Source organism: Oncorhynchus mykiss, chromosome 6, assembly GCF_013265735.2.
Source record: "Oncorhynchus mykiss isolate Arlee chromosome 6, USDA_OmykA_1.1, whole genome shotgun sequence".
Lineage (NCBI taxonomy): Eukaryota > Metazoa > Chordata > Actinopteri > Salmoniformes > Salmonidae > Oncorhynchus > Oncorhynchus mykiss.
This window is the reverse complement of record NC_048570.1, coordinates 22,824,878-22,851,951: the sequence shown is the minus strand read 5'-3', so window position 1 is coordinate 22,851,951 and position 27,074 is coordinate 22,824,878. Positions and strand designations below refer to the sequence as shown.

The window sequence follows — 27,074 nt, the reverse complement described above, 5'->3', positions numbered from 1 at the left end:
ATACTAACCTAAATGGCAGAGTGGAAAGAGGGAAAACTGTACAGAATAAAAAATATTCCAAAACGTGCATCCTGTTTGCAGTAAGGCACTAAAGTAAGCCTGCTAAATATGTGGCAAAGAAATTAACTTAATGGTTTGAAAATGAACCGTTATGTTTGGGGCAAATCCAACACAACACATCACTCAGTACCACTCTTCATATTTTCAAGAATGTTGGTGGCTGCATCATGTTATGGGTATGCCTTGTTCAGTCTGCTTTCCAACAGACACTAGGAGACAAATTCACCTTTCAGCAGGACAATAACCTAAAACAGAAGGCCAAATACAGGATACACTGGAGTTGCTTACCAAAATGACGTTGAATGTTCCTGAGGGGCCTAGTTACAGTTTTGAATTAAATCGTTTTGACAATCTATGGCAAGACTTGAAAATGGCTGTCTAGCAAATATTGTACAATCCAGGTGTGCAAAGCGCTTACATACTTGGATTAATTAATAGATAATAGATGAATAAAATGGAGTTAGAAGAGTGAACTAGAAGTCCAAACACTTGGAATTCAATCCAATTTGGAAAAATGTCTAAAAACATGTTTTCACTTTGTCATTATGGGGTACGGTGTGTAGATGGGTGAGATTTTTTGTATTTTTATAGATTTTGAATTCAGACTGTAACACAAGAAATGTGGAATAAGTCAAGGGGTATGCATACTTTCTGAAGGAACTGTATATTATGGATAACTGTGTCCAATACATTTTGGGAAGTTTTTTAATCACTTTATGTATTTCTAGATATAATGTTTGCACAGATCCCCTTGTGTGTTATGTTGTTTGTAAATCATTGTATTTCAACATGAATGTGACTGTCCTTGTCTAGCAGTGTATCATTGTTTTGTTACTTGTCATGTTTTGTGTTTTTTTGTGGACCCCAGGAAGAGTAGCTGCTGCTTCTGCAAAAGCTATTGGGGATCCAAATAAACAAATACTCCCTCTTTGATAACGAACTACAGGATGGAGGTGAGTAGATAGTTAGGGATACTAATACTGTCACTTACTGGTAAGGATAATGTTGATGGGTGTGCCAAGTATATTAGGTTTCCATTTTACCACAGTGGTTTTACCTCTCCAGGTAAGTGTATTAAAGTGGGAGTCAGATTCCTTATGTTCTCTGGTTTCCTCAGCAAACAGTCGTACATTAAGATATTAATGTGCACTTATTGAGGCCCTGTATGTTCAGTTGGTTTATCTTCATGGGAATGATTTAATTAGCTTTTTGTGTCAAGCTTGAACATATTTTGTGTCAAGCTTAAAGTAACTGTCCAGAGAAAATCTAACATTTATAAATTCATATTCTGTTAACTCATACCCAAATAATGTTTTTGTTTCATCCTATGCTCATATTTGTGACCAAAGCACAAATTTGATATAATGTTGTTGTTTTTTTTAACCCATCCTCAAACTTGTATCGCAAACAGACCATTTAATTTTTTTTTGCTATTTCCTCATAGAGGATGATGTCATCGATGAGCTGGCCAATCAGTGGTCTACTTACATAATTATTTCATGACCCATATACACCCACACCCTTCTGTTGTTGGGGTACGTCTACACCATTCCAACACAGAAAAGCTGCTTTTTAACATGCTTTATCATAATTTCTTGGAATTACAACAATTTCACGGAATTAATGACCCTTCATATTTCATAGAAATCTGGAAACACTAGACAGTTACTTTAAATAATACTTTTAATCTGAGATGCAGTATCAAAGCACTACCCTTGGTTTAAATCCAACCACCAGGGTCCACTGTTCAGCAGAATACAGTCAGAGCTCTTGTTTGCTACAGCTGTTTCACAATGGAATAAAAATTAATTTAACATTATAGACTATACTTGGACTATTCATACCCCTCAAGTGCTGTCAAAGGGGACAACTGAAATACCCTGTTATTACCTCGTTTTTGACTGCTGTTGTAAGGTGACTGAGAAAGGGTCACATATGCAGTCACATTGAGATGTCACTTCTAATCCAGTTGTAAACTCTATATTGAAGGTACCACTTTGTACCTTCCCTGGTCCTTTTGTGACTAGGTCTGTGTGAGGGTGAACAAAATGTTGCCTTTTCTTTTCACAACTGCATTATAGGCTTTTTGCAATGCAAAGGGTTTTTCCTACAGTATACTAGTCTATGGCTATCAGATCTGTCACTGTTGGGTTACATGTGCTCCAAGGCTGACACTATTTGCAACAGCAGCCTCTGTGCCTCATACTGTATGTGTGTGATAAATTTAAAACAGTAACTGAGATTGGTCGGAAAAAACCTCAGTCCCACCTGAATGGAAATGTTTCTGAGAGCAAAGGCCTTTCAGTTCCATCACAACTGCTCTCTCCTGAAACCATGAGTAACCTCAGAAAACCTCCTTGGCTTCAATGTGGTAATTCTCCATAAACATGATCAGAGTTCTGTATGAAAGGAGTTTGGAAACCTCTTCACACTCATATTTAATTCCTGGGAAAGTGAGCGTGGCACAGTGACCACAGTTGATTGACAAATTAGACCTTTTTTAAAACAATTGTCTTTTCAAGTGTAGATTATGCCTGCTGTAATCCCGAACCACATACTGTACTACTTTAATTGTTTTTATTCGTTTTTTTGTTTTTCTTGAGCATGACAACACCCTTCTCTAACGAAATTTGAATGCTTCATTTTGTGTCCTGATAACCTCATTTAGTGATTGTCTCTGGATGTCCTCAAGACTACTTTCTCCTTATCAGGCAGGGGTTGGATGATCTCAGGGGACATAGAAAATTCCAGTCCCTGAAGCATCTGACTGCTTCCTCTCTCTGGTACAGCTGATATTTAACTGTCACTGGGATAGTGGCTCCATAACACCACCGTGTCGTCATGACATTATTTCCTCTAGCCCTGGTTTACAGTTTAATGACTGTTGTTAATGGTAAAAAGGAGGATTGGTGGAAAGTCAGTTATCATGTGTTAACATGACCACTGCAGTTGCCCAGGTAGTGTAATGTAGTCAGTATACTGTAATCCGTAGTCAGATGTCAGTGCTCACTATTGCAGATCTTGATGTTGGTTCGGATCAAATATCAATGATGATGACCGGCAGTTGTATGGGGAATGCAGTACATTGTCTATGTAAAGTAAACAGTACAATTGTTATTTGACTTGCTACATTGGAAATTCCAGAGTATCATGGCAGACAATACATTGTAATTTATTGTTTGACTTCAAATGTGGTTAATATTTGATGGAAAGTCTCTTATTCACTGGTATTTTGTGTAGTCATTTCTGCATTCAGCATTTCCACTTTATTTACTCTTTCTTCCCTTTATCAGCAGCAGTATGACGCCCATGTGATCACTTCCTGGCTCAGTCTGAGCCCCATCTGAGTTTCACAGGGCTGAATCTTCAAACAGTGGTGGGGAAGGACTTGAGAGGAGAGGGCCAGACAGGACAGCAGATACCATAACAGAAAGGAGACTGTCATGCCTTATATGTTAAGTGAGGAGAATGCCTTAGCCTTTGGACTGCTTATCTGACCACCAACTGTGTGGGACTTCTAAGAGGCTTTAAGGTGAAGTGGTCTCTGTGTGGAGAGCTCAGCCATAGTCCCAGGCAGTGAGATACCCCCTACAGAGTAAGCGAACTGCTGCCAGGCTGCAGCTATGGACCTTGAGGAGAGTGGTCCTCCCTCCTCCTCAGTGACCTCGCTGCTCTTCTCACCATGCTGAACGATGCTGCGTCTGTCATCTACATTGTGCTGGAGCTGCTGATAGCTGTACTGTCTGTGTTGGGCAATGTGCTGGTCTGCTGGGCTGTCTGTCTCAACAGCAACCTGCAGAGCATCACCAACTTCTTTGTGGTGTCCCTGGCGGTGGCAGACATTGCTGTGGGAGTGCTGGGTATCCCCTTTGCCATCGTCATCAGCACAGGCTTCTGCTCCAACTTCTATGGTTGCCTCTTCATTGCTTGCTTTGTGCTGGTGCTCACCCAGAGCTCCATCTTCAGCCTGCTGGCCATTGCCATAGACCGCTACATCGCTATCAAGATACCCCTCAGGTCAGTTCCAAATTGTATGAACATAACAGAGAGTGTGGTAACCATTTTAAACATATTGCTGCTGTCGCGCTGCTTTCCACTCCCATATACGGAGAAAGAGGTTAGACCAGGGGTGAGCAAACAACTTTTTGGGGGAAAGTATTATTTTAGGTTAAAAAAAAGTAGAAAGTATGTAGAAATGATATTGGACCCTTTAAATAACTGCCATTTTTCTGTCCCGCAAATTGATGCTGACTAACAAATTGGCCCATAAGAAATTGGAGCGGCCAAATTTCGAAATCCCTATGTGGCCCTCGAGTCAAAAAGTTTCCCACCCCTGGGTTAGGCTTTTCAAAGATTTAAATCTACCCTTTGAGGCTGTATAGGGTTATTGATTGATTTGCCTACCCACATATAGCACATTGCTATATTTTTCATAATCTTAAAATCTGTGTGAGATATTTTCAGAATAGAGTAGCAGAGGCTATTTTTAAATTAACTTTAGGTTTTTGGACCAAATGGCCAGATGAGCTTTTGATTTCCTCAGTGGAACCAGCTATAGTCTCCTAGGAGGCCATCTCACCCAAGACCAGTTAACTGTAATCTCCTCTTACTAATAGTTTATACAGACCATAATCCCCATTCAGAACTATAAACATGTAAAAAATAAAATAGCTGTTCAGACCAGTCATTTATTTTCCTTGATATATAAATATAAATTACATTATTCCCTAAAATGTATTATTAATCAGTAATTACTTATACACTTTCTGGATAGTGTGTGTAGATTGTTGCTCACACACTCTTTTCAACCTCACTCCTACTGGCATATTTGATAGTGTGCATTACCTAAAAACAACATGCCATTCACTCCCTTTTTATTGCGTCCAAGATTGCTGTTCTGTTGTGTCCCTGGGATGTGTTAAGGGCATTTGTGCATGTCTGTGTTGCTGCACGGGGGGGGGGGGGGGGGGGGTTGCTGTTTTCTCACAGCTAACCTTTGAACCTCAACATCTAGAGAATGTGACAGAAACAGGCCCAAAAAAATCAGCTGCACTCCCACACTGACCAACAGACACTTGAAATAGACTTCCCTTAGACGTTTTGTTTTTAAGTCTCTTTTTATAACTTAGATGAGAGGTTTTCCCATAAAAAGATGGTCTAACCACATTTCCATCCAAACATTTCATGCAGATGAATTACCTGACGCATGAAACAAGTCAATGTTATATATGCCGACAGACAATTTGTTAGTTCGACATGGTGGGATCTCTTTGTGTCTGTAAAATTAATTACACAAGAAAAGCAGTGCAAACGCCTTTATGCGCAAATATTGATATAATAACCATCATGTCGAAGTAAACTTAGAGTCACGCAATGATACACCATATATACAAAAGTATGTGGACAGCCCTTCAAATTAGTGGATTCGGCTATTTCAGCCACACCTGTTGCTGACGGGTATAAAATTGAGCACACAGCCATGCAATCGCCATAGACAAACATTAGCAGTAGAATGGCCTTACTGAAGAGCTCAGTGACTGTCAACATGGCACCGTCATAAGATGCCACCTTTCCAACAAGTCAGCGTCAAATTTCTGCCCTGCTAGAGCTGCCCCGGTCAACTGCAAGTGCTGTTATTGTGAAATGGAAACGTCTAGGAGCAACAATGGCTCAGCTGGAAATGATAGGCTATATAAGCTCACAGACTGGGACCGCCGAGTGCAGAAGCACATACTGCGTAAAAATCGCCTGTCTTCAGTTGAAACACTCACTACCGAGTTCCAACTCCTTCTGGAAGCAAGGCCGGCACAATAACTGTTCATCGGGAGCTTCATGAAATGGGTTTCCATGGCCAACTTGCCGCACACAAGCCAAAGATCACCATGCGCAATGCCAAGAGTCGCCTGGAGTGGTGTAAAGCTCTCCACCATTGGACTCCAGAGTGATAAATCACGCTTAACCATCTGGCAGTCCGACGGACAAATCTGGGTTTGCGGATGACAGGAGAACGCTACTAGCCTGAATGCATAGTGCAAACTGTAAAGTTTGGTGGAGGGGAAATAATTGTCTAGGGCTGTTTTTTATGGTTTGGGCTAGGTCCCTTAGTTCCAGTGAAGGGAAATCTTAACGCTACAGCATACAATTACATACTAGACAATTCTGTGCTTCCAACTTTGTGGCAACAGTTTGGGGAAGGCCCTTTCCTGTTTCAGCATGACAATGCTCCCGTACACAAAGCGAGGTCCATACAGAAATGGTTTGTCGAGATCGGTGTGGAAGAACTTGACTGGCCTGCACAGAGCCCTGACCGCAACCCCATTGAACACCTTTGGGATGAATTGGAACGCCGACTGAGAGCCAGGCCTAATCGCCCAACATCAGTGCCCGACCTCACTAATGCTGTTGTGGCTGATTGGAAGCAAGTTCCTGCAGCAATGTTCCAACATCTAGTGGAAAGCCTTCCCAGAAGAGGGGATGCTGTTATAGCAGCAAATGGGGACCAACTCCATATTAATGCCCATGATTTTGGCATGAGATATTAGATGAGCAGGTGTCCACATATTTTTGTTTGTGTAGTGTATGTTGTGTTGTCCTCCCACTACGACTCGGGAAAGCATGCAGTTTATTAGGCTACAGATGAAAGAATTGATGATGAACTTCGCAGTGTGGTGGATGTTAAAGGTGATGAGCTTGATGCTCCTTTCCAATAAATATCAAGGGTCTTATTCTGGTGACATGATGATCGATGCTTGGCGCCATTTGATAAATACAAATAATATTATCCATAATAATCTCATAATGTAGGTAGCCTACCTGCTGTATCTCTGAGCTCTGTTGGCTAGAGTGCATGTGTCAAGACTGGAGTGGGCACATTTGCTGAATACCACAACAGTTTTTGTGACAAAACCATCAGTAGATTTGAAAATGTCATCACGCACAGCCTTTTATCTGCAAAAAGTCTGTTTGATGGAAACATCTCTGGTGGGAAAATGCGCATATTGTTTAAAAAAGATTTTAGAATATTCTCATAAAAATTGGTTGCAAATTGGATGGAAACCTAACTAATGATATGCCTACTATTATAGTGTTTATTATTTAACTCACTATCCCTTAACCTCTGGGGGAGTCTAACCCTCCAGAGAGACAACTTATCCTCCTCCAGCCAAGAGAGCCCATAATGTGTGTCTTACTGACAGTCCATTTCTTTATTATTCCCACAGGTACAATAGCCTGGTGACAGGCCAGCGTGCCAAGGGGATAATTGCTGTCTGCTGGGTGCTGTCCATCATCATCGGCCTGACCCCGATGCTGGGCTGGAATAAGTTCACTGAGCGCCCCAACAGCACCTGTCCCCCAGGCTTGATGGAGTGCCTGTTTGAGGATGTGGTGGTCATGGACTATATGGTCTACTTTAACTTCTTCGCCTGTGTGCTGATGCCTCTGCTGCTCATGCTGGTCATCTACATGCGGATCTTCATGGCAGCTCGGCATCAGCTGAAGCTCATAGAACTGAAGGCTGTCCACGGTGGGAAGTCCCACTCCACCCTGCAGAAGGAGGTCCAGGCGGCTAAGTCGCTGGCCATCATCGTGGGCCTGTTTGCCATCTGTTGGCTGCCGCTGCACATCATCAACTGCTTCACCCTGTTCTGCCCTCAGTGTGCCCGCCCGCCCCTCTGGATCATATACGTTGCCATCATCCTCTCTCACGGCAACTCAGTGGTCAACCCCTTCATCTACGCAAACCGCATCCAGGAGTTCCGCCACACCTTCAAGAGGGTCATCCGCCGCCATGTCCTGTTCCGCCGGGATCTGTTTGACAGTGGTGGCAGCAGCCACACCTCCACCCACAACAGCATCAGCGGCTCAGTGAGGGTTAAGGCCAATGGCCTCCGCTTCGACCTCTTTACCGAGCACAGCAGCAGCAGCTGTGAGAGCTCCCACCCCTGTCATAGCCATATCAAACCTGCAGGCGGCGTTCTGAAGCCAGCGCCCATTCACAATCACCCTCTTACCGTGATTAGCTCCCGCAATGACAGGGAAAGCCCCCCTGTGCCACAGCCTCTCAGACAGACACATGCACACCCGTTATGTCATCCCCTGCAGTATGGGGACCAGCAGCAGCAGTCTCACAAAGGTCCAGAGGTGGAAGAGGTAAAGGACAGGCAGGATCTCTCCCCTGTCCAGGTCAAAACACTGTTCTATAAACATAAAACCTGCTTCACTGAGCTCACTGAGGTGTCCTAATGGACACAGAATGGGCATTAGACAGCTACAAAGGATCCTTATCACCTGGCCTTTGGTGTGAAATTACTGCTGATGTGTACATTTTTTTGGAGTAAGCTTAGAGTAGATTACTAGGCAGTCAGGCTCACAATCTGAGTTTCAGAGTTTGGTTGTATCCAGATGGTCTAATTCCACATACTTGGAGGCATTCTATCGCCAGGGATTGTAACCGTTGGTCCTGAATGAGTATGAAACGAGGACCTACACAAAGGCAGGCATGCAAAGCCTACTGTACATTCACCATGCGGAAGAGAACAACTTATTTTGGGGGCATGAACAATTCTATTTAAATTTGCAAACAAAAATCATTTTAGTTATTTATTGAAGAAACGTTAATGTGACTCGAATGGTTAAATGTGATTCTGTTTACGATGTTTATTCTCTTGCTCTGTGACGTGTCTGGTGCTTAAATCGGAATCCTCACAATGGACTTTTGTTCTATGATAACTGGTGAGGTTTTAATAAATCACCTTTATGATGAATCTTGTGTGTTTGGGGATGGCAGGGATGTTCCAGGTTCGTGATGAGGGGACTGTACTACTGCATTGATTTAGAATGTTTGTGCACCATACAGATGGACATGATAAGAGCAATCTCTTAGATGTTCAGGTTTATGATCTTGCAAATGTATGAATGCTCAAAAAATGATCTGCGTGTTTTTAAATGATAATGGTTTTAAACTATTTTGAGGAATATCTATACTACTGGGCACTTTCTCAACTTGTCTAACTGTCAGTAACACAAACCAAAACTGTTGAGCTGATCGTTGAGATTACACAGACAATTAAATGGCCAAAATAATGAATCAATGACACATACAGCTTACATTTTTCACTGAATATACTCTCAAGAGTTACATAGCTATGGCATTCTCTGCATTTTCACATTTTCAGATGCAATACAGGACGCAATACCTCCTGTTTGAAAATAAATATTTGTATGTAATTGTCATCTCTAAGTGTATTTGTTTGCGTTTCCATGTTGCACTGTTTACGCATTACAATTACTGTACAGCTTTCCCAACTATTGATCAATAAGCTTTCCCAACTATTGATCAATAAGCTTTCCCAACTATTGATCAATAAGCTTTCCCAACTATTGATCAATAAGCTTTCCCCAACTATTGATCAATAAGCTTTCCCCAACTATTGATCAATAAGCTTTCCCAACTATTGATCAATAAGCTTTCCCCAACTATTGATCAATAAGCTTTCCCAACTATTGATCAATAAGCTTTCCCAACTATTGATCAATAAGCTTTCCCAACTATTGATCAATAAGCTTTCCCAACTATTGATCAAAAAGCTTTCCCAACTATTGATCAATAAGTGCAGAGAAAGTTCTAGGGCTCACAATGGCTTTGCTCCAAGCAGGGAGGAGTTTTGGACAAAGGGAAGTGAAGCTCCAGAGGCAGGCTTGCTGTTGAGTCTGGGGAGGGAGCAGACTAGAGCAGACAGGCCCTCTATGGGGATTTATGTCCCCTGTCACGAGCTGTGAGATCCTCAGATTTCTCCAGCTTTCCCAGCTTTTATCCAAATTCCCTGATGATTCCAGGTTACAGGGTTACAGGACATTCTCCTTTTGATATTCTCTCAGGGGCTTCCTGAAATGACATTTGAATGTTTTTTAAAAGATGCTCCCAGCCTAGTTGACTGGTGTTTTCTGCACAACAACATATTGTCTCCCCCCCCCATTTCTGACATTACTAAATCAGATTTCAGCAACTCACCCTTTTAGCTGTGGCCATTCTGACCAATAAATCTCTCACTCACCACTTACTTACCTGTTTTACAGTGTCATCCTCACTCACATTTATTTTTATTCCAGTGTTACTGTACCAACCTCCACTGTTGATATAAGAAAATGTATGAACATGTATGCACTCACTACTGTAAATCGCTCTGGATGAGACCGTCGGCTAAATTACTCAAATCTAATGTAAAATGATATACCTGTGACTGTCCTAAGTGACCTGGGGGGTTATGTTACCTTCGTGTCATGACTCAGGGATGACCATTGGTCCTGATACTGTACATGGTTTACTGTACATTTGGCCATGAGTAATGGTGCTCACTGAACAAGACTAATCTAATTCTGTCACTAAGTGGTTCTCGTGCCTCATTCACTGTACAATCTATCAAGTGTTCGATGGTCTGGTATTCTTGGGTCACCTGATTGATAGTGTGATTTGAGCAATGCAATTCTCTCCATGGTCATAGAGGGGGAAATACTAGTTTATTCATAGTTCAGTGTTGATGGTTTCACTCTCACCAGCCCTGCTTGATGTAGCATATACAAGTCAGCAGGCCTTGCCATGAATGGACTTAGGTCCTCAGATGATCTACTGCACCTGTCATTGTTATGGTGGTAAGTAGAGAATGTGTGAAGTGTCTTCAATACAACTTGTGTGGTATTTGTGAAGTAAGAGGAAAAGCTGATTCCTGCCCCTAACATCTTTAAGCATAAAGACAGAATATTGCTCTCTTAGAGTTGTTGTGATGAGGCTTGTGGTAACAACTGGTTTGCCATTGTAATTCGCTAGATAGTAGTGTAGCGTTGTCTCTATAGGTCATACACAGTCTTGTTTTCAATTTCAGTTAGTGGTCGGCTGACAATAAGTCATCCCCCACAGTATAGCTGTCAGACCACAGTGTTCAACAAGTAGCAGTAAAAGCTCTGTCTGTATATTGACTCCATGGATACAAACAAACAGTCCCTTCACATAAAAGGCTTCCTGTCTTCTCATCTTTTGAAAGGAGAAGAGAGAAGAGTGGGTGTCAGAGGGGTTATCGACCATGGGGGAATGTGAGGTCCCTGCAACAGTTCAAAACTGTTTACATGTCTGGTTAAAATTCCAAACAGAATATTTACCCTGTCAACTGTTGGTTTGCTCAGAGCAACTGCAGAAGCCATTCACAATGGCCAATCCCTCAGTGCCAAAGCTTTGTCACTAAGTGTGATTGTAGTCAACAACATTGATTTAACACCCCCTATTGTGGCACTGTGTGCTTATCCCAAACTCATTACTTCTTTTGGCTCTATGGAAGAGGCGAGTGCTTCAGCTGCTTGTAGCTACATTACAGGAGGGTGCTATAGAGGCATTTTGTACAGAGAGAAGGAGAAATGTTTGTCACGGTGCAGTTTGGAGGTAAGTAAAAGATGGCGCTATATCATCATCATGATTTGATTGAGCATAATTCCATCATCTCTGTGGAGGTCAACAGCTGACCTATAATGAAATGTCCGACATATGGTAATGGAGAGCTTTGTTGATATAAACGGATCATATGAGAATAAAAACTTTAAGAAAATCATTGTGGGGATTTAGATGTGACAATCAGGTTACTTTATAAAGTATGGGGTTATAGATAGAGGACGTGTACAAAAATACTTCTCTTTTATTACTTTGAAAGAGGCCCAAACAGAATTGTTTAACCTGAACTGCAGGATGATAAACTTCATCCACAGTTTGAAGGAGAGGTGTGATCTGGATTCTCAAGGTACTGTCCTGTACTTCTCCCATAGAGAAAAATAATTTACAGTTCAACTTCTGATGTGTTTCATCAAATATCACATTCCTAATTCAACCTGATAGTGTGGTTACAGTATGAAAGAGTGATACAAACAGTACTGGATATACATTACACCGTACATTGCAGTGTGAGGTTTAATGTAAACTCAGCAAAAAAATAAACGGCCCTTTTTCAGGAACCTGTCTTACAAACATAATTTGTAAAAATCCAAATAACTTCACAGATCTTCATTGTAAAGGGTTTAAACACTGTCTCCCATGCTTGTTCAATGAACCATAAACAATTAATGAACATGCACCTGTGGAACGGTCGTTAAGACACTAACAGCTTACAAACGGTAGGCAATTAAGGTCACAGTTATGAAAACTTAGGACATTAAAGAGGCCTTTCTACTGACTCTAAAAAACACCTAAAGAAAGATGTCCAGGGTCCCTGCTCATCTGCGTGAACGTGCCTTAGGTATGCTGCAAGGATGCATGAAGACTGCAGATGTATCTCTGAACAATTATTATTACATTATTCCATTTCTGTTAGTCACATGTCTATGGAATTTGTTCAGTTTATGTCTGTTGTTGAATCTTGTTATGTTCATACAAATATTTACACGTTAAGTTTGCTGAAAATAAACGCAGTTGACAGTGAGAGGACGTTTCTTCTTTTGCTGAGTTTATGTGGTAACTCTGCCAGATTGTTTCCTGACTGAGTAAATGTCATAAGTGAATATGTAATAGACCGAGAGAGCCCAGCGTAAAGGTCACATTGAAGATGTACTCTGCAGACTGTGTGGACCTGATGGACAGGACAGGGGAGCTGGTGAACCTGAGTGACAAGGAGGAGAGCATGGAGCAGGCCAGCAGTCTGATGAAGAAGAGGCACAGCTACGTTCTCATACGCATCTGCAGTGAGTATCTCAAAATATGATGAAGGCACTAGGCTTCACATGTCCGTATTAAAAATCCCATGGGATCAAAGTTTGGTTTCTCACATTGCTTGCCAAACACTATTACTATGCCTACTAATATGTTATAGATAGGTTGTTAACATGGCTGCAATAAATGTTATTATTACTAAAGATATTTTACAGTAATGAAACGGATTAACTTTAATTCACTTCATATTTTCCCCCCAGAAGGTGACGGGACTGAAGGGCAGAAGTATGTGCCACTCTTAAATGACCTGGACAAGAGTCATCCTGAGTTAGCAGGTAATGACAAATGACTCTCTTGCCTAGTTACTGTACATGTGCACCGCCCTTGCCTTGAGCAAACCCACATCAAGTCTGATTTAAGACTATGAAAAGGGGTGGCTAATACGTACGTTTGTATGTACTGTCTGCACCCGTGTTACTTTTGTACAATTGTTCTACCTCAGAGGTCCTAAAGAAGCTGTCCAACCCCTGTAAGGAGCGGGACAGAAAGGCTGTTCCGTCAAGGAAAGGCTCTGTTAACCAGACCTGGAGCAAGGCCACCGCTGGAAACAAGAAGAGCCATTCTGGAAAACTTTGACTATGATGAGAGGAGAGGAGGAAAGGTGAAAATGATGGTGATGGACATGTATGAATAAAATGATGTGATCCACATACTAATACAGTAAATGTGTTGGTGCTGTGGTACTATTCACTCCGATTATTTTTTAACAAAGGTACATTTAGGTTGATAAGTTAACATTCCAACATATCCCAACGGGTAATGTAAGAATGTTACATGTGTGCTGTGCATACTAGAGGCTGGTATAGGTCCAGAAACGTTTTGTACTCATATAGGACTATTTGTGAGAGTTAGGCTATATGGACCACTTACTAAATGCATAAATCTACTTATCCATGTATTCACAACAATTAATGAAGTTAAAATAAAATACAACAATTGTTGAACAACTAGTAAAGGTAGCATATATACTTGTAGATACGGTGCCTAGTGTTATACCACATAGTTTTCTATACAATACAAGCTTTGTCTATACTGTACCTGACCTGTCATAGACTTCCTAACTGTAGTCAGTGTAAAACGTGACTCATCATCTTCATGATGATATATGACAGAGAAACGTGATAGAATCGGACAGGTTGCATAACCACAGCAAAAGTAAAAATATGATGATGTTTATTTTGCCCAATAAACGACGGGGTGGGCTTACTGGGCTATAGGGTTCACTAACAGAAGCACAAGGTTTGGACAGTGGAACTTGTACAGAAGGATCCTCACAATGCCGGGGTCTGAGTTTGAATCTTTGGAGAAGATACTGGAGACACATATTCCAGATGAGGAATTGAAAGAAGTAAAACGAATCTTGTTTGGAAAATAAACCAAGTGAGTTGTTGTTGAATTCTGCACTCGGCCCTATCAGGCTGCAGAAGTCTCCTTGTCTGTATGCTGAGCCTGGTATCATAGACTAGACGTAACATAGTAAAAGTAAATCTGGGGCATGCAAATTAGTATGATATGTAAAGTTTGGTACGGTTACATGAGACAGGCAAAAACAAAAGGAGAGTGGTTGGTTGGGGTGGATGGGTGAGCGCAGAGCATAATTTGAGACGGATCCTGCCAGAACAGGATCCTGCACCTCTCCGTTTTGGACTGTTTCATTCCGTAAACCCATTTGTCAAGATCTGGTATCTCTATTGCCATAAAAAATAATTGTCAGTTTGCAATGTAAAAATTATAATAAAAGCAATCAGAGTTCATTCAAGTTGCCTCCTCCGTAATTCTCCTGCCCCTTAAAAACGTAATGTGAAAAAGTGTCTGATATTCCACGAATTGATTTGAGTCGGGCCGGCCCGGGTTTATTGTTTGCGAAACATGTAGCCTATAGACCAATGCGTGGCCTTTTCTGTGGTGAGAGAGAGAAGCACACCTGTACCTCTCACATACCTTTTTATGATCTCTGTCCCTCTCTCTGCTCTGATGAACATGAGCCTGCAACTCTCATCTCTCCAGCATTACAGTTCATAATTTATTTCCTTATAGAATCATAGCCGCGGGAAGGGTGCTGGATGTATCCCAGCACCCCTGATACATTTAAACACTTTTGCCAAAGTTAGAGAATTACTGCTACCTGTTCAAAAATAAGTGAAATCATTCAGAAGACTACTCCACGAGTAGGCCTATAATTTAGCCACAGAGGATCATTAGCTTATTTTACATTTTTGCCTCGCTGTTGATTGTGTGTAGCCCAATCACAATCGCCTACAGCTGGGAACGTGCAGAATATTGTTCAGTGAACAGAACGTAGCTAAAACAGGCCTTTCCCAATATTTGAAATACAATCACCGGAAAACACAGATTGGAAAGTAAATGGCTCCTGTTGAAAAGAAGCTTGCCACACCTGTACAAAATGAGGAAAACAACACAGTGAAAGAAATTACAGGATAACGTGTGCCATCACAGCACAATTGCTCCACTGTCTGTATGTCCCCTGTATACCTACTGTGCAAGTTAAGGTGATAGAAGATGGACTAAATTACAATACATACAAGTTATAGGTGAAACTGTCCCTTTGTAGTAGACAAAAAAATGAGATGTCATTGTATTCTACTCAACTCATGACTTTTTTTTACAGTTCATATTTCAATTTCATACATTGTTGATATATCCCTTTCCCACCCCCTCCCTATTGCCCCTGCCTCACACAAATTCTTATATGTATTTATTTTCATTTAGAGGATATTTTTACATATTCTTTAAACATATCCCTTTCCCATTTTGAATGTATAATCAAGTAAAATAAACCTTTACCTTGTACTCTTGTACTCATATATTTTGCACTTAAAACAATTAATGTTTTGAAGAGGGGACCATAGAAATGACAGGGAGAGTCTGTATAACTGTCCCTTTGTAGAAGACAATTGTAAGCAATGCTTATATTCACACCCCACATTTGAGTGAACTACAAATGAGTAACAAATGTCAAACTTAAAACACATTTCAGCAATGTCCAAATGTCTGTTCCTTTGGAATAAATAATTGTTAGCATTGGTTAGACCCACATTGAAAAAAGAACCGATGTCAGATGTCAGATGTAGTTCACCTCAGACCAGTTTGTCATAGGCTATAGACAATATAGCTCAGAGGGTCCTCCAAATGCACAAGCCTCTGCACTGTCTTGGTAGAGGGGAATAAGTTGAACTGTGAACAATACTGAACAAAAATCTAAACGCAACAATACTGGAGGCAGGAGGGGTCAGGAGACACTGTGGCCCCATCCGAGGACACCCCCCCCGGACAGGGCCAAACAGGAAGGATATAACCCCACCCACTTTGCCAAAGCACAGCCCCCACACCACTAGAGGGATATCTTCAACCACCAATTTACCATCCTGAGACAAGGCTGAGTATAGCCCACAAAGATCTCCGCCATGGCACAACCCAAGGGGGGGCGCCAACGCAGACAGGATGACCACATCAGTGAATCAACCCACTCAGGTGACGCACCCCTTCCAGGGACGGCATGAGAGAGCCCCAGTAAGCCAGTGACTCAGCCCCTGTAATAGGGTTAGAGGCAGAGAATCCCAGTGGAAAGAGGGGAACCGGCCAGGCAGAGACAGCAAGGGTGGTTCGTTGCTCCAGAGCCTTTCCGTTCACCTTCCCACTCCTGGGCCAGACTACACTCAATCATATGACCCACTGAAGAGATGAGTCTTCAGTAAAGACTTAAAGGTTGAGACCGAGTTTGCGTCTCTGACATGGGTAGGCAGACCGTTCCATAAAAATGGAGCTCTATAGGAGAAAGCCCTGCCTCCAGCTGTTTGCTTAGAAATTCTAGGGACAATTAGGAGGCCTGCGTCTTGTGTACGTGTAGGTATGAACGGCAGGACCAAATCAGAGAGATAGGTAGGAGCAAGCCCATGTAATGCTTTGTATGCTTTGTAGGTTAGCAGTAAAATCTTGAAATCAGCCCTTGCTTTGACAGGAAGCCAGTGGATTAGTTTTTCTGCATAATTTTTGGACAGAAAGTTTCTGATTTTTGCAATGTTACGTAGGTGGAAAAAAGTTGTCCTTGAAATGAGGACAACTATGTTCTTCAAAAGAGAGATCAGGGTCCAGAGTAACGCCGAGGTCCTTTACAGTTTTATTTGAGACGACTGTACAACCGACTGTACAACCATTAAGATCCAATGGTTGTGTGTTTGAATCCCATCATGGAAAACTTTAGCATTTTAGCTAATTTGCAACTACTTAGGGTACTACTTTTTAGTTACTTTGCAACTACTTAGCATGTAGCTAACCCTTCCCCTAACCCTAACCTTAATTTTAGCTAACCCTTCCCCTTCCTCTAACCCTAACACGTACATCTAGCAACCCAAAGGTTGTGTGTTCCAATCCAATCATGGACAATTTTAGCATTTTAGCAAACTTTGTAACTACTTACTGCTTTTTAGCTACTTTACAACTACTTAGAATGTTGGCTAACTCTTCCTCTTACCTTAAACCTTTAACCTAACTCCTAATCTTGACCCTAGCTAACCCTTAGCCAGCTAGCTAACTTTATAGCATTAGCCACCTAACTAACTTTAGCAACAACAAATTGGAATTTGTAACACATCATACATTTTGCAAATCCGTAACATATCATACATTTTGCAAATTCGTAACATATTGTACATTTTGAAAATTCATGACATATGTTACAAATTGCAATTTGTACGACTTGCAATTCGTAACATATCATACAAATTGTAATCACACATTCAAATCAAATCAAAGTTTATTTGTCACATGCGCCAAATACAACAGGTGTAGTAGACCTTACAGTGAAATGCTTACTTACAAGCCCTTAACCAACAGTGCAGTATTTAAGTAAAAAATAAGTATTAGGGAGGTTGAACCAATCCTCAGGTTCACGCCCATGATACGAGCTAGCGCTGGTAGGAGAATGCGGAGGGCTGTCTGGGTCACGACTTTAACAATCTTCAGACACAGCATGGAGAGCTGCTCGAATGTGAGCTATGGCCAACAAACAGAGTAATGTTTTTGTCAATCAAGCAATTCCATGACACCATTCCCTATATAAGGGCACAACTTTTGACCAGAAGAGACTTCTGTGGAGAGACTTACGTTATTTTTCATGCCATGCTGAATCAACCTCCATTGGCTAGAGAAAAGAAAAGAAAGGAAACATATTTTACCTGCACACTGGTGTTGAGTTAGTGGAGTCACTAGATAGCCATGTCAGGGAAAATAAAAGTGTATTTAATTAAGCTATTAGCAAGTACATGAGACATTTTGTTCTTGATTTACAGGAAGAGTTAGGGGTGTGGTTATAGTGATGTTAGGTGTAGTGTCTAAAATCCCATTTGTGGTTAGAAGGTGCACTATGACTATAAATTCAGAGTTGTTGTATGTGAGGTTGGAAAAAGACATGGGACTTGCTCATTAGGACAACTTTCTGCTAACCTACGTATAACGATACTATAATTACATTATTTTCATCCATCCGTCAACACAAATGGCATGTCAACGTTCCCCAAATAATAATGCAATGAAGCCAAGCCGAGATGTATGGTTCTTCATCCAGAGGACGAAGCACCAGTGTATCATCTAAAACCTTCAGAGAGATCCCTTAAAACTGTAGTATAAATTCTCCACATCTGTTCTGGTAGCTAGGTTAATTTAGCGAGACATGGCCAAATCCAACACATAGCGTTTCTACTGAGTCCTGCTTAGTTGTAGTTGTAATGACGCTTTTAAAACAACAAAAGGTATTTGTAATTGCTCTGGGAGCTAATTATTGCAGAGCCCAGCTACACATCCTGCTCGCTGGGCTCATTATGGACAGCCAATGAGCAGTTCAGGTGAAAAAGTCAGCCAGATCTGATCTCTATAACATACATGATACTAGGATCCTGTAGCAACCTGCCGGCCTGCACAATCCTCCATGGCACGAATGCTACACGCGCAATATATTATGCTAACATCCCACAACAATTCCCCAATTGGAATTACTTGCCTAAACTTCCAATCATACTTATTTTCTAATATCAACCATTGTTTCTGCACTTAAGGCAGACTTGCCATTAGAACAAGATGGAATTAGGACAACTGTAAAGCTCGTTAAACGTGGGCTAAAATTAACCTTACCTGGCTGTCGTCAGCCATTATGTGTAGCCCGTTAATTAAGGCTCTGCGCCTCTGATACTGCAGCTGTTCTGATAGGCTACTGTAGCTTTTCTGTAGCTGTTAAACTCGTCTAATCGTATCCGTTGAAAACCGGTCAGTGAACCGTCCTCAAACACAATGAACTGATGTCAATATGGACATTAACCTTCACATAAAGATATACATGACGTCAGATATGCCTAGACGTATTGTTGACTTGATCAGAATACATATCATACATAGTACGTGCTGTTGACAGCCTACCCCGAAATCAAACAGGAACATGGATTTTGTGAAATCTGTTGTGAATGTATAGGGATGTTTTTACAATTGCATAACTGCCTTCATTTTACTGGACCCCATGAAGAGTAGCTGCTGTAGCTAAAGGGGATCCACAATAAATACAAATACAAACCCAATGCAACATGATAATACATGCATCAACTTGTTTTGACATATCACATGGGATATGACAGTAAACCAACAGACCTTGAGAGGAGATAAAACATCATCTGTTGATCTATTTCACAGGTTTCTGGTGCTTTCTAAGCATTCTACATGTGTTGGGGAAGGACAGTGGGATCTCTCCAGAGCATCTAATTACATCAATCATGTCTTGCCATGCATGTGATATGAGATAATGTTATGCACCACGTAAATATACATTGCCTAAGGCTGCAGTGCTATACTGAGAGAGAGAGAGAGAGAGAGAGAGAGAGAGAGAGAGAGAGAGAGAGAGAGAGAGAGAGAGAGAGAGAGAGAGAGAGAGAGAGGTGGGGGAGAGAGAGAGCGAAGATCGAAACAGCAGGTCCATGAAAAGGTATCACGTCTGGAGAACACACATGCCTCTTCATGTGATACATGATGTTTGGCTGTGCTAAGTGTTATCTTATGGGTTTGGTGATTGTTCTGTGTGAAGCCGTATTCTGCATTGCATCATGGAATCCACTGCACTGCTGCTCCACTGCACTTCCCTTCTGCCCCGATTGCTCAGTTTGGCCTAGCGGCCAGCTCTAGGAAGAGTCTTGGTGGTTCCAAACTTCTTCCGTTTAAGAATGATGGAGGCCACTGTGTCCTTGGGGACCTTCAATATTGCAGAAATGTTTTGGTACCCTTCACCAGATCTGTGTCTTGACACAATCATGTCTCTGAGCTCTATGGACAATTCCTTCGACCTCATGGCTTGGTTTTTGCTCTGACATACACTGTCAACTGTTGGATCTTATATTTTCAACATATTTTCAACATATACAAAACATCTAGCTGCAGATAGCTAATTCTCCTCTATGTGTTTTCCCCTTGCTGCTAATAAGCTCTTACCAATCGAACTAAATGCATAGACATCTGGTTATCTGACAGTCTATGCAGCAACTATTGTATTAGAGTCAAGCTGTGGTTATTTTATTTATTTTCCTAGACAAGTCAGTTCAGAACAAATTCTTATTTACAATGACAGCTTAGGAACAGTGGGTTAACTACCTTGTTCAGGAGCAGAACGTCATATTTTTACATGGTTAGCTCAGGGATCTGACCTAGCAACCTTTCAGTTACTGGCCCAACGCTCTAACCACAAGGCTACCTGCTGCCCCAAGTCCTGCCAACTCAAAAACTGCACAATAAATGTGTAACCAAGGGAGAACTAGTGCATTTCTCTGAGAAAAGCTGCTTCAGTTTTACTAATCTTCCAAAACACTTGAAATTCTTGTAAAATAATTTGCATTTATTTGATCAAATAGACTTTGAAAGGGTAGACATGCAGAAATTCCTCTTTTCAAAAGTCTTGCTGTTACAAAAGTAGATCTTCATGCAGCTTAAGAGGTTACAGGTTCTTCTTGGTGAAGCGCCTGAATGGCTTCATCATTGCTGAAAAGACCCTGACAATCAAGGATTGTTTTTTGACAGGCTGAGATATGGAGGGAGAATCCTCTCCAACTGGAGCTAGAAACACAAGAGAAATGGATGGGGTGAGAGAGAGAGATGCAGTATAGTAACGTTGAAAAATAACAGTGCAGTGAGTTTGGTAGGCATACCTATGTTTCTAACACACACCTAAACAAAACTACAAGCTTTAGCAGAGCTCTAAAATCCTTACCTATGCAATGTCCATCAGTAGAGGGAATCTCAGTCTGTTCCTGGACTGAATGGCAGTCCTTTTTGTTTCCTCTCTTGGAACGCTAACAGAAGAAAGGTCAAGAAAATGGTACAGAGAATAAATAAATAAATGGAACACTTCTGAATCCAAGGCAACAATTTAGTGATGAATAAAACATATTTATCTCATGTATTTGTCTTATCATATCAATAACATCAATAACATCAGCACCTAACTGGAACCAAAAACAAATGCTAACTCCCTGCTATACCTTGAAGTTGATCCTGAGTTTGGTCATTGAAAAGCAAAGGAAGCTCCTTCTTGCTTTCTGCTCAGCCCCCCTCTCTGTCTCAGCCTGGTCTGATGGGTTTGTTGCAGCAGAAGCTGGTCTTGACGCCTCCTTGCATCCCTGTACCAGCTGCTGGGTCAAGGACTTTACCAGGACTCTGTCAAATGCAGGGTCCTGGGAGGAAATAGCTGCTTGCAGGGTGTTATAAGAGCCAAACTCCTCCATGAGGTTTTTATGTACACCTCTGAACACCCTTTGGATGTTCAGGTTCTGGGAATATGCCTTTGTCCTGGAGAATCTGGATGCAGCACAGAACTCAGACAGGACTTGTCTGATGAGTTGCTGAGATGTTTCTGTCAGATCTGCTGCCTGTTGGGAGGGTCCATCTAGGGCTGAGGGTCTGATCTCCGATAACAACCTTATCACCAGTATGGTGACCAAACAGATGACATCATCTTTGCTGGAGTCCATCAAGTACTGCAGCGGGAATGCAGTGGCACTGCTGATGTCCGGGGTGATTAAGAGCTCCCTCAGATGGCCAGAGCTGCTGGGGATACACTCTTCCTTCTCTTCAATGTCAATCCCATCTCCCTTTGGTACCAAAGAGGTTCCCTTGCTTGTGAAAGAAGGAGTGGAGGATCGTTCATCTGTGTGTGCCATCATCTTTGTCTTTAGGTCACTTGAAGAAATATCTGGCATTTTAGAGACCCTGGTGTCGATGAAGGAGCTCCTGACGATGGGGCAGGTCAGATCGAAAGGCACTTCGTCAGGGATGGGAGTGCCAGGGAGGTTGATCTCTAACTCACACTCTGACCTAGGACTCTTTGAAGAGCTGGACAAGGAACTACGACCATTTAAAGAAGTGGACAAAGATGAACAGGTTCTAGGGATGTCTTGGCAGACTTGTTCACTGTCATCCTCACTTTTCTCAACCTCCTTCAGCATAGTTCCTACCATATCATTGATCTGAAGGAGCTCCCTGGAATCCTTAATTCGCCCTAAGTTTGAGATTTCACTCTGGATAGCAACCAGGATTTCCCCAAGGGTCTCTTTGGAAGAAGCATTTTCTGTCCTTTCGGATCCGGGTGGCTTCAGCCCTGTGAAGAAATCCTTAAGTGTGTTCTTCATACTGACGCATATGGTCTTAGCTGTTGACCAAAGCTTCTCCTCTGATATTTTAACACTCAATTCAGTATCATCCAGTTGGGAGCCCCCGTGGGAGCACTGCGAAACTCTCCCACTTCTTTCCAGTAGCACAGTGTCAGTGGACTCATTTTTCTGGAAAATAGTCGCCATTCCTTTGACAAAGGTTTCCACTAATCCAGAGGCTGTATTCTCAGAGGACATGGAGGACATGGATTCTGAAAGGACATGGATCTCTGATGGTGAGCTAGATGATAAGCCAGCCTGCAGACTTTTCTGAAGACCAGTATGGCTGATCTGTGTGATAAAGGAATGACTGGATCTCATCAGCACTTTACTCACTGCCTCTTCTGCCTGAGTCTGGAAGTCATTGCTAGAGAGCTTCTTAATGCTCTGAATCAGACTAGTAGAGGACTCTGTGATTCTGACACTCTCTTCTGAGCTCAGTTGAGAATATTGAGTACTCACGCTCAAGTCTTCATTGGGTGAGGGTGACTGGGAAATAGTATAGTCATCGAGCTTTGATAGGACACCATCAACAAACCAACAAGCCTCTAGGGACTCATCAGATGAACTGACAACGGCCAAGGATTTACTCTCCACTTTTGATAACTCTGACTTGTAGATGGAAAAAACACTGCTAAGAACTTCTTGAGTACTGGTATCCAGATTGGAGAGACAGAGAGCTGGTATTGGTTGGCTCTCACTGGGAACTCTACTAAGTTCGGTGCTGGGTAACTGGACCTCAACAGTTGAAACAGTTGCCTTTTCCAGGGTGTCTGAAGACTCCTGAAGAGAAGCATCCTTAGCCACACCTTCTCGAGCGGATAGAGTTAAAAGGTCCCTCAGCTTTGCTCGTATACGGCCGTAGAGTGTGCGGGCTAGAGAGAAGGTTATCATCTGTGAAGATCCTGTTTTGTGGTCCTTTACAGGAACTGGCCAATCAACTGCTTCACATGTGCCTTCAAATGATGCTATCGTCTCCATGCCTCCCACAAATGCCTTAACAATCACTGTGGCAGTGGAGGTTACAGGTGTCAGGGCTGTGCAGCTGGTATTCAGGGGAGCTTCAGTAAGGCTAGGTGCAGCACTAGAAGGCCTAGAGGAAGGATCCATGCCAGAAGAGCTGCTGACTTTCCTTGTAAGGATGGTGCTCACCGCCTTCAGGGCTTTAGACTGAAAGTCGGGGCTAGAGAGGGTCTGAAGCTTTCTGGCCACCACACTGGTAGAGGATCCAGTCTCTTTGAGAAAGTGAGTGGTCCCTTCTTTCCCAGATGGACACTCAACATCAAGGTCACATTGAAGATTGGTCAGAAATTTAGACCCCAAGATTGTCATCTTCTTGGCCAGATCCAATAGGATGTTGAAGTCCTGTGCCATTTTGTCCATTGTGCCGACAATGGCATCCAGCACATCATCGGTCACAGGGTCCATGAGGGGCTCGATAAACCCTACCCACTCTGGCTCAGACGTTTGGCTCTGTAGCTCGGCCAGGATCTGCACCGAGGCTACCCGAATGACCTCCTTGCCTACTGCTATGTCCTGACTGTCCATAGGGGGGCAACTCCCTGAGCTGGCCTGAATGGCCACTGAGAGGCCAGAGTTAAGCTGGTGTACTACCTCTCCCACAATAGCACAGCTCAACTCAGAAGAGCTGGAGGAGATGGGGTTGGAGTGACCCTCAACCAGGGATATCAGGAGGCTCTCTTCCGTTACCCCAAAAAGAGCCTTAAGAGGCTCCTCCATGAGGGGAGCCTCTCTAGTTGCAGGCAAGCTCTGCAATGAGGTCTGGGACCTTGAAGATAAACACACAATCACCACAAATGTGACCAACTGCTATCTAATCTGGGTCATTAGTGAGCCTGATAACCAAATTAGAGCAATGATGGTTTACTTCTCATACCACCGTAGTTCTAGAAGCCTAAAGCCAACTGACACGATTTTTTGCCTGATTTTTATGTTTGTACGACATCAGAATATGATTAATTCTGAAAGGCTGATCTATTTATTCATAGATGACTTTATGGCTTACCCAGTTAAAAATGACTTTCACCTAGACCCACCCCCTCAGTGGCAACATTTCTGACCAGAACTTAAAACTACAAGGTGTGAATTCCAAGTTAATAATTTATGATAAGTATGGGTCAGGTCTTGCAATTATTAAGTTGAAATATTGCTGTGAACATACCTCTTAGGCGAACAGCATGGTGATGAGGTTCTGCGAGTGGATTTTTGGCGGAACCCTGCACTGCCATTCCTCCTCCTCTCCTTAGTCCAGTAGTTCATCTCACTGATCAGCAGCCTTTTCTCTCTCTCATCCAGACTGCCTAAGGAATCCTCAGACCCTGTCAGAGAGCACTGGGATTCTGGGGAGGTTGCCCCACTCCTCAGGTTCACCCCCATGATACGAGCTAGCGCTGGTAGGAGAATGCGGAGGGCTGTCTGGGTCACGACTTTAACAATCTTCAGACACAGCATGGAGAGCTGCTCGAATGTGAGCTATGGCCAACAAACAGAGTAATGTTTTTGTCAATCAAGCAATTCCATGACACCATTCCCTATATAAGGGCACAACTTTTGACCAGAACCTTATGTGGAGAGACTTACGTTATTTTTCATGCCATGCTGAATCACCCTCCATTGGCTAGAGAAAAGAAAAGAAAGGAAACATATTTTACCTGCACACTGGTGTTGAGTTAGTGGAGTCACTAGATAGCCATGTCAGGGAAAATAAAAGTGTATTTAATTAAGCTATTAGCAAGTACATGAGACATTTTGTTCTTGATTTACAGGAAGAGTTAGGGGTGTGGTTACAGTGATGTTAGGTGTAGTGTCTAAAATCCCATTTGTGGTTAGAAGGTGCACTATGACTATAAATTCAGAGTTGTTGTATGTGAGGTTGGAAAAAGACATGGGACTTGCTCATCAGTTAGACTCCTCAGGAAGGAGAGGAGGATTGGGGCACAGCATGTCCCAGTCTTGAGAGAAGGCATTAGAGTCCTCTGAGCCTCCTTCTCCAGCTGCTCAATGATAGATCCCCTTTCCCGGAAACCACACCCGGGTGTCTGAGAAGACTCTGGGAAACCGCAAAGAGAAATCTAAAGTTGAATCTGAACTTGATCCCTCATTTCTTTCACCTTTAGTGATTTGATTGCACTGGACAGGTAAAAGCACATCTCTCTGCGTGCCTCCACTATATTGCTTTCACCTATATAGATACTATCTTCTCAGATCAGTGCTGATGAATTTGAATACAACCTGCAACCAACATGAAGTAATCTCAGACCTGCACCAATGCTGCTGTCTTCCTCCACGGAAGTCTTCTTGGCGCGGCCACTGGACTTACGTTTAGCCTACATGACAACAGATTATAGGTCTCATAGCAGATCCAAGGTCAGTGTAGCGTCTCCTCCTAATGCTTTAAGGCTAGGATTTAGTGACAGTAAACTAATCCTAGATCTGTGCCTAAGTAGGCAGAACATGTGTAGAGGACAGCATATTTCTTACCTTGCCTCCTGTCCTGTTCTTGTTGGTCTCATGTGTCTCTGTTTCATCCTTCATATTCTCCACAACCTTATTTTGGTCATCCGGGGGATCCTCCCATTTCACGCTCTGGTGGATAAATGAGAGGTCAATATCAGTCCTAGGTTGTGACTTTGTGAAACAACTTATTCGCTAATATTTTAAACAAAACGGCAATAGTGGTCAGATTTCAGTCCATGGATCAAACCAGTGAGACATATTGCTTTGGTAGTGACCTACTATATTGTTAGTAATTTCTCCTCTAAACTCAAAATAGGCTAAATGAACCATACCTTGCTGTCATCTGACATGATGTGTAGGAAATACTAATACCTCCTTTAAAAATACGTCAGTGAACCATCGGCAGACAACTGAAGTGAATATGAATGTCCTTGAATTATGCCTAAGCATTGTTGAATACTCGATTCCGATTGGCTGAAGCCAGAGCATTCTTCAAAGATGTCATACACACATGATGTCACAATTAGGCCTAAATCTAATGTCTATATGAACTGTCAATGTCATTAGAAAACAGATCATAGCTTGTCAGCAGGGCATTACATTATTTTCATCCATCCGTCAACACAAATGGCATGTCAACGTTCCCCAAATAATAAAGCCAAGTCGAGATGTATGGTTCTTCATCCAGAGGACGAAGCACCATTGTATCATCTAAAACCTTCAGAGAGATCCCTTAAAACTGTAGTATAAATTCTCCACATCTGTTCTGGTAGCTAGGTTAATTTAGCGAGACATGGCCAAATCCAACACATAGCGTTTCTACTGGGTCCTGCTTAGAGGTGACTGTCTGTCATGTTGCTAGTTGTAATGACGCTTTTAAAACAACAAAAGGTATTTGTAATTGCTCTGGGAGCGTAATTATTGCAGAGCCCAGCTACACATCCTGCTCGCTGGGCTCATTATGGACAGCCAATGAGCAGTTCAGGTGAAAAAGTCAGCCAGATCTGATCTCTATAACATACATGATACTAGGATCCTGTAGCAACCTGCCGGCCTGCACAATCCTCCATGGCACGAATGCTACACGCGCAATATAT

The 27,074-nt window shown here is 42.3% G+C and overlaps 4 protein-coding genes across 4 annotated transcripts in view; 2 read left to right on the top strand and 2 right to left on the bottom strand.

The window, feature by feature from the left end:
• Window positions 1–3,422, top strand: part of LOC110525523 (cytospin-A) — a 46,494-nt gene extending 43,072 nt beyond the window's left edge. The window contains exon 15 of the mRNA XM_036979650.1: window positions 3,354–3,422. Within this exon, the coding sequence (XP_036835545.1) occupies window positions 3,354–3,407 (54 nt within the window). The 3' untranslated portion in view covers window positions 3,408–3,422. The remainder of the gene's footprint in view (window positions 1–3,353) is intronic.
• The window catches only part of LOC110525522, a 500,086-nt gene extending 480,464 nt beyond the window's left edge, over window positions 1–19,622 (bottom strand). Inside the window, exon 1 of the mRNA XM_036979664.1 lies at window positions 18,953–19,622. Within this exon, the coding sequence (XP_036835559.1) occupies window positions 18,953–18,970 (18 nt within the window). The 5' untranslated portion in view covers window positions 18,971–19,622. The remainder of the gene's footprint in view (window positions 1–18,952) is intronic.
• LOC110525528 (adenosine receptor A2b) lies at window positions 3,714–9,472 on the top strand. Its single transcript, XM_021605714.2, has 2 exons — window positions 3,714–4,077; window positions 7,281–9,472. Exons 1-2 carry the CDS (start codon window positions 3,743–3,745, stop codon window positions 8,302–8,304), a joined length of 1,359 nt encoding a protein of 452 aa, XP_021461389.2. The 5' UTR covers window positions 3,714–3,742; the 3' UTR covers window positions 8,305–9,472.
• A 573-nt stretch (window positions 19,623–20,195) lies between the features above and the next one.
• Window positions 20,196–24,869, bottom strand: LOC118964853. The gene is made up of 4 exons (XM_036979653.1): window positions 24,683–24,869; window positions 21,334–24,289; window positions 21,063–21,144; window positions 20,196–20,908 (listed from the first exon to the last, which is right to left on the bottom strand). Exons 1-4 carry the CDS (start codon window positions 24,778–24,780, stop codon window positions 20,790–20,792), a joined length of 3,255 nt encoding a protein of 1,084 aa, XP_036835548.1. The 5' UTR covers window positions 24,781–24,869; the 3' UTR covers window positions 20,196–20,789.
• Window positions 24,870–27,074: the final 2,205 nt, after the last annotated feature.

Bases quoted from the DNA above. Each gene is read 5' to 3' on its own strand.
- LOC110525528 (XM_021605714.2), top strand. From the start codon at position 3,743: ATGCTGAACGATGCTGCGTCTGTCATCTACATTGTGCTGGAGCTGCTG. The intron at 4,078-7,280 runs GTCAGTTCCAAA...TTATTCCCACAG, and splicing joins GCTATCAAGATACCCCTCAG to GTACAATAGCCTGGTGACAG.
- LOC118964853 (XM_036979653.1), bottom strand. From the start codon at position 24,780: ATGAACTACTGGACTAAGGAGAGGAGGAGGAATGGCAGTGCAGGGTTC. The intron at 24,290-24,682 runs GTATGTTCACAG...TTTATCTTCAAG, and splicing joins CCATGCTGTTCGCCTAAGAG to GTCCCAGACCTCATTGCAGA. The intron at 20,909-21,062 runs GTAAGGATTTTA...TTGTGTTTCTAG, and splicing joins TACTGATGGACATTGCATAG to CTCCAGTTGGAGAGGATTCT.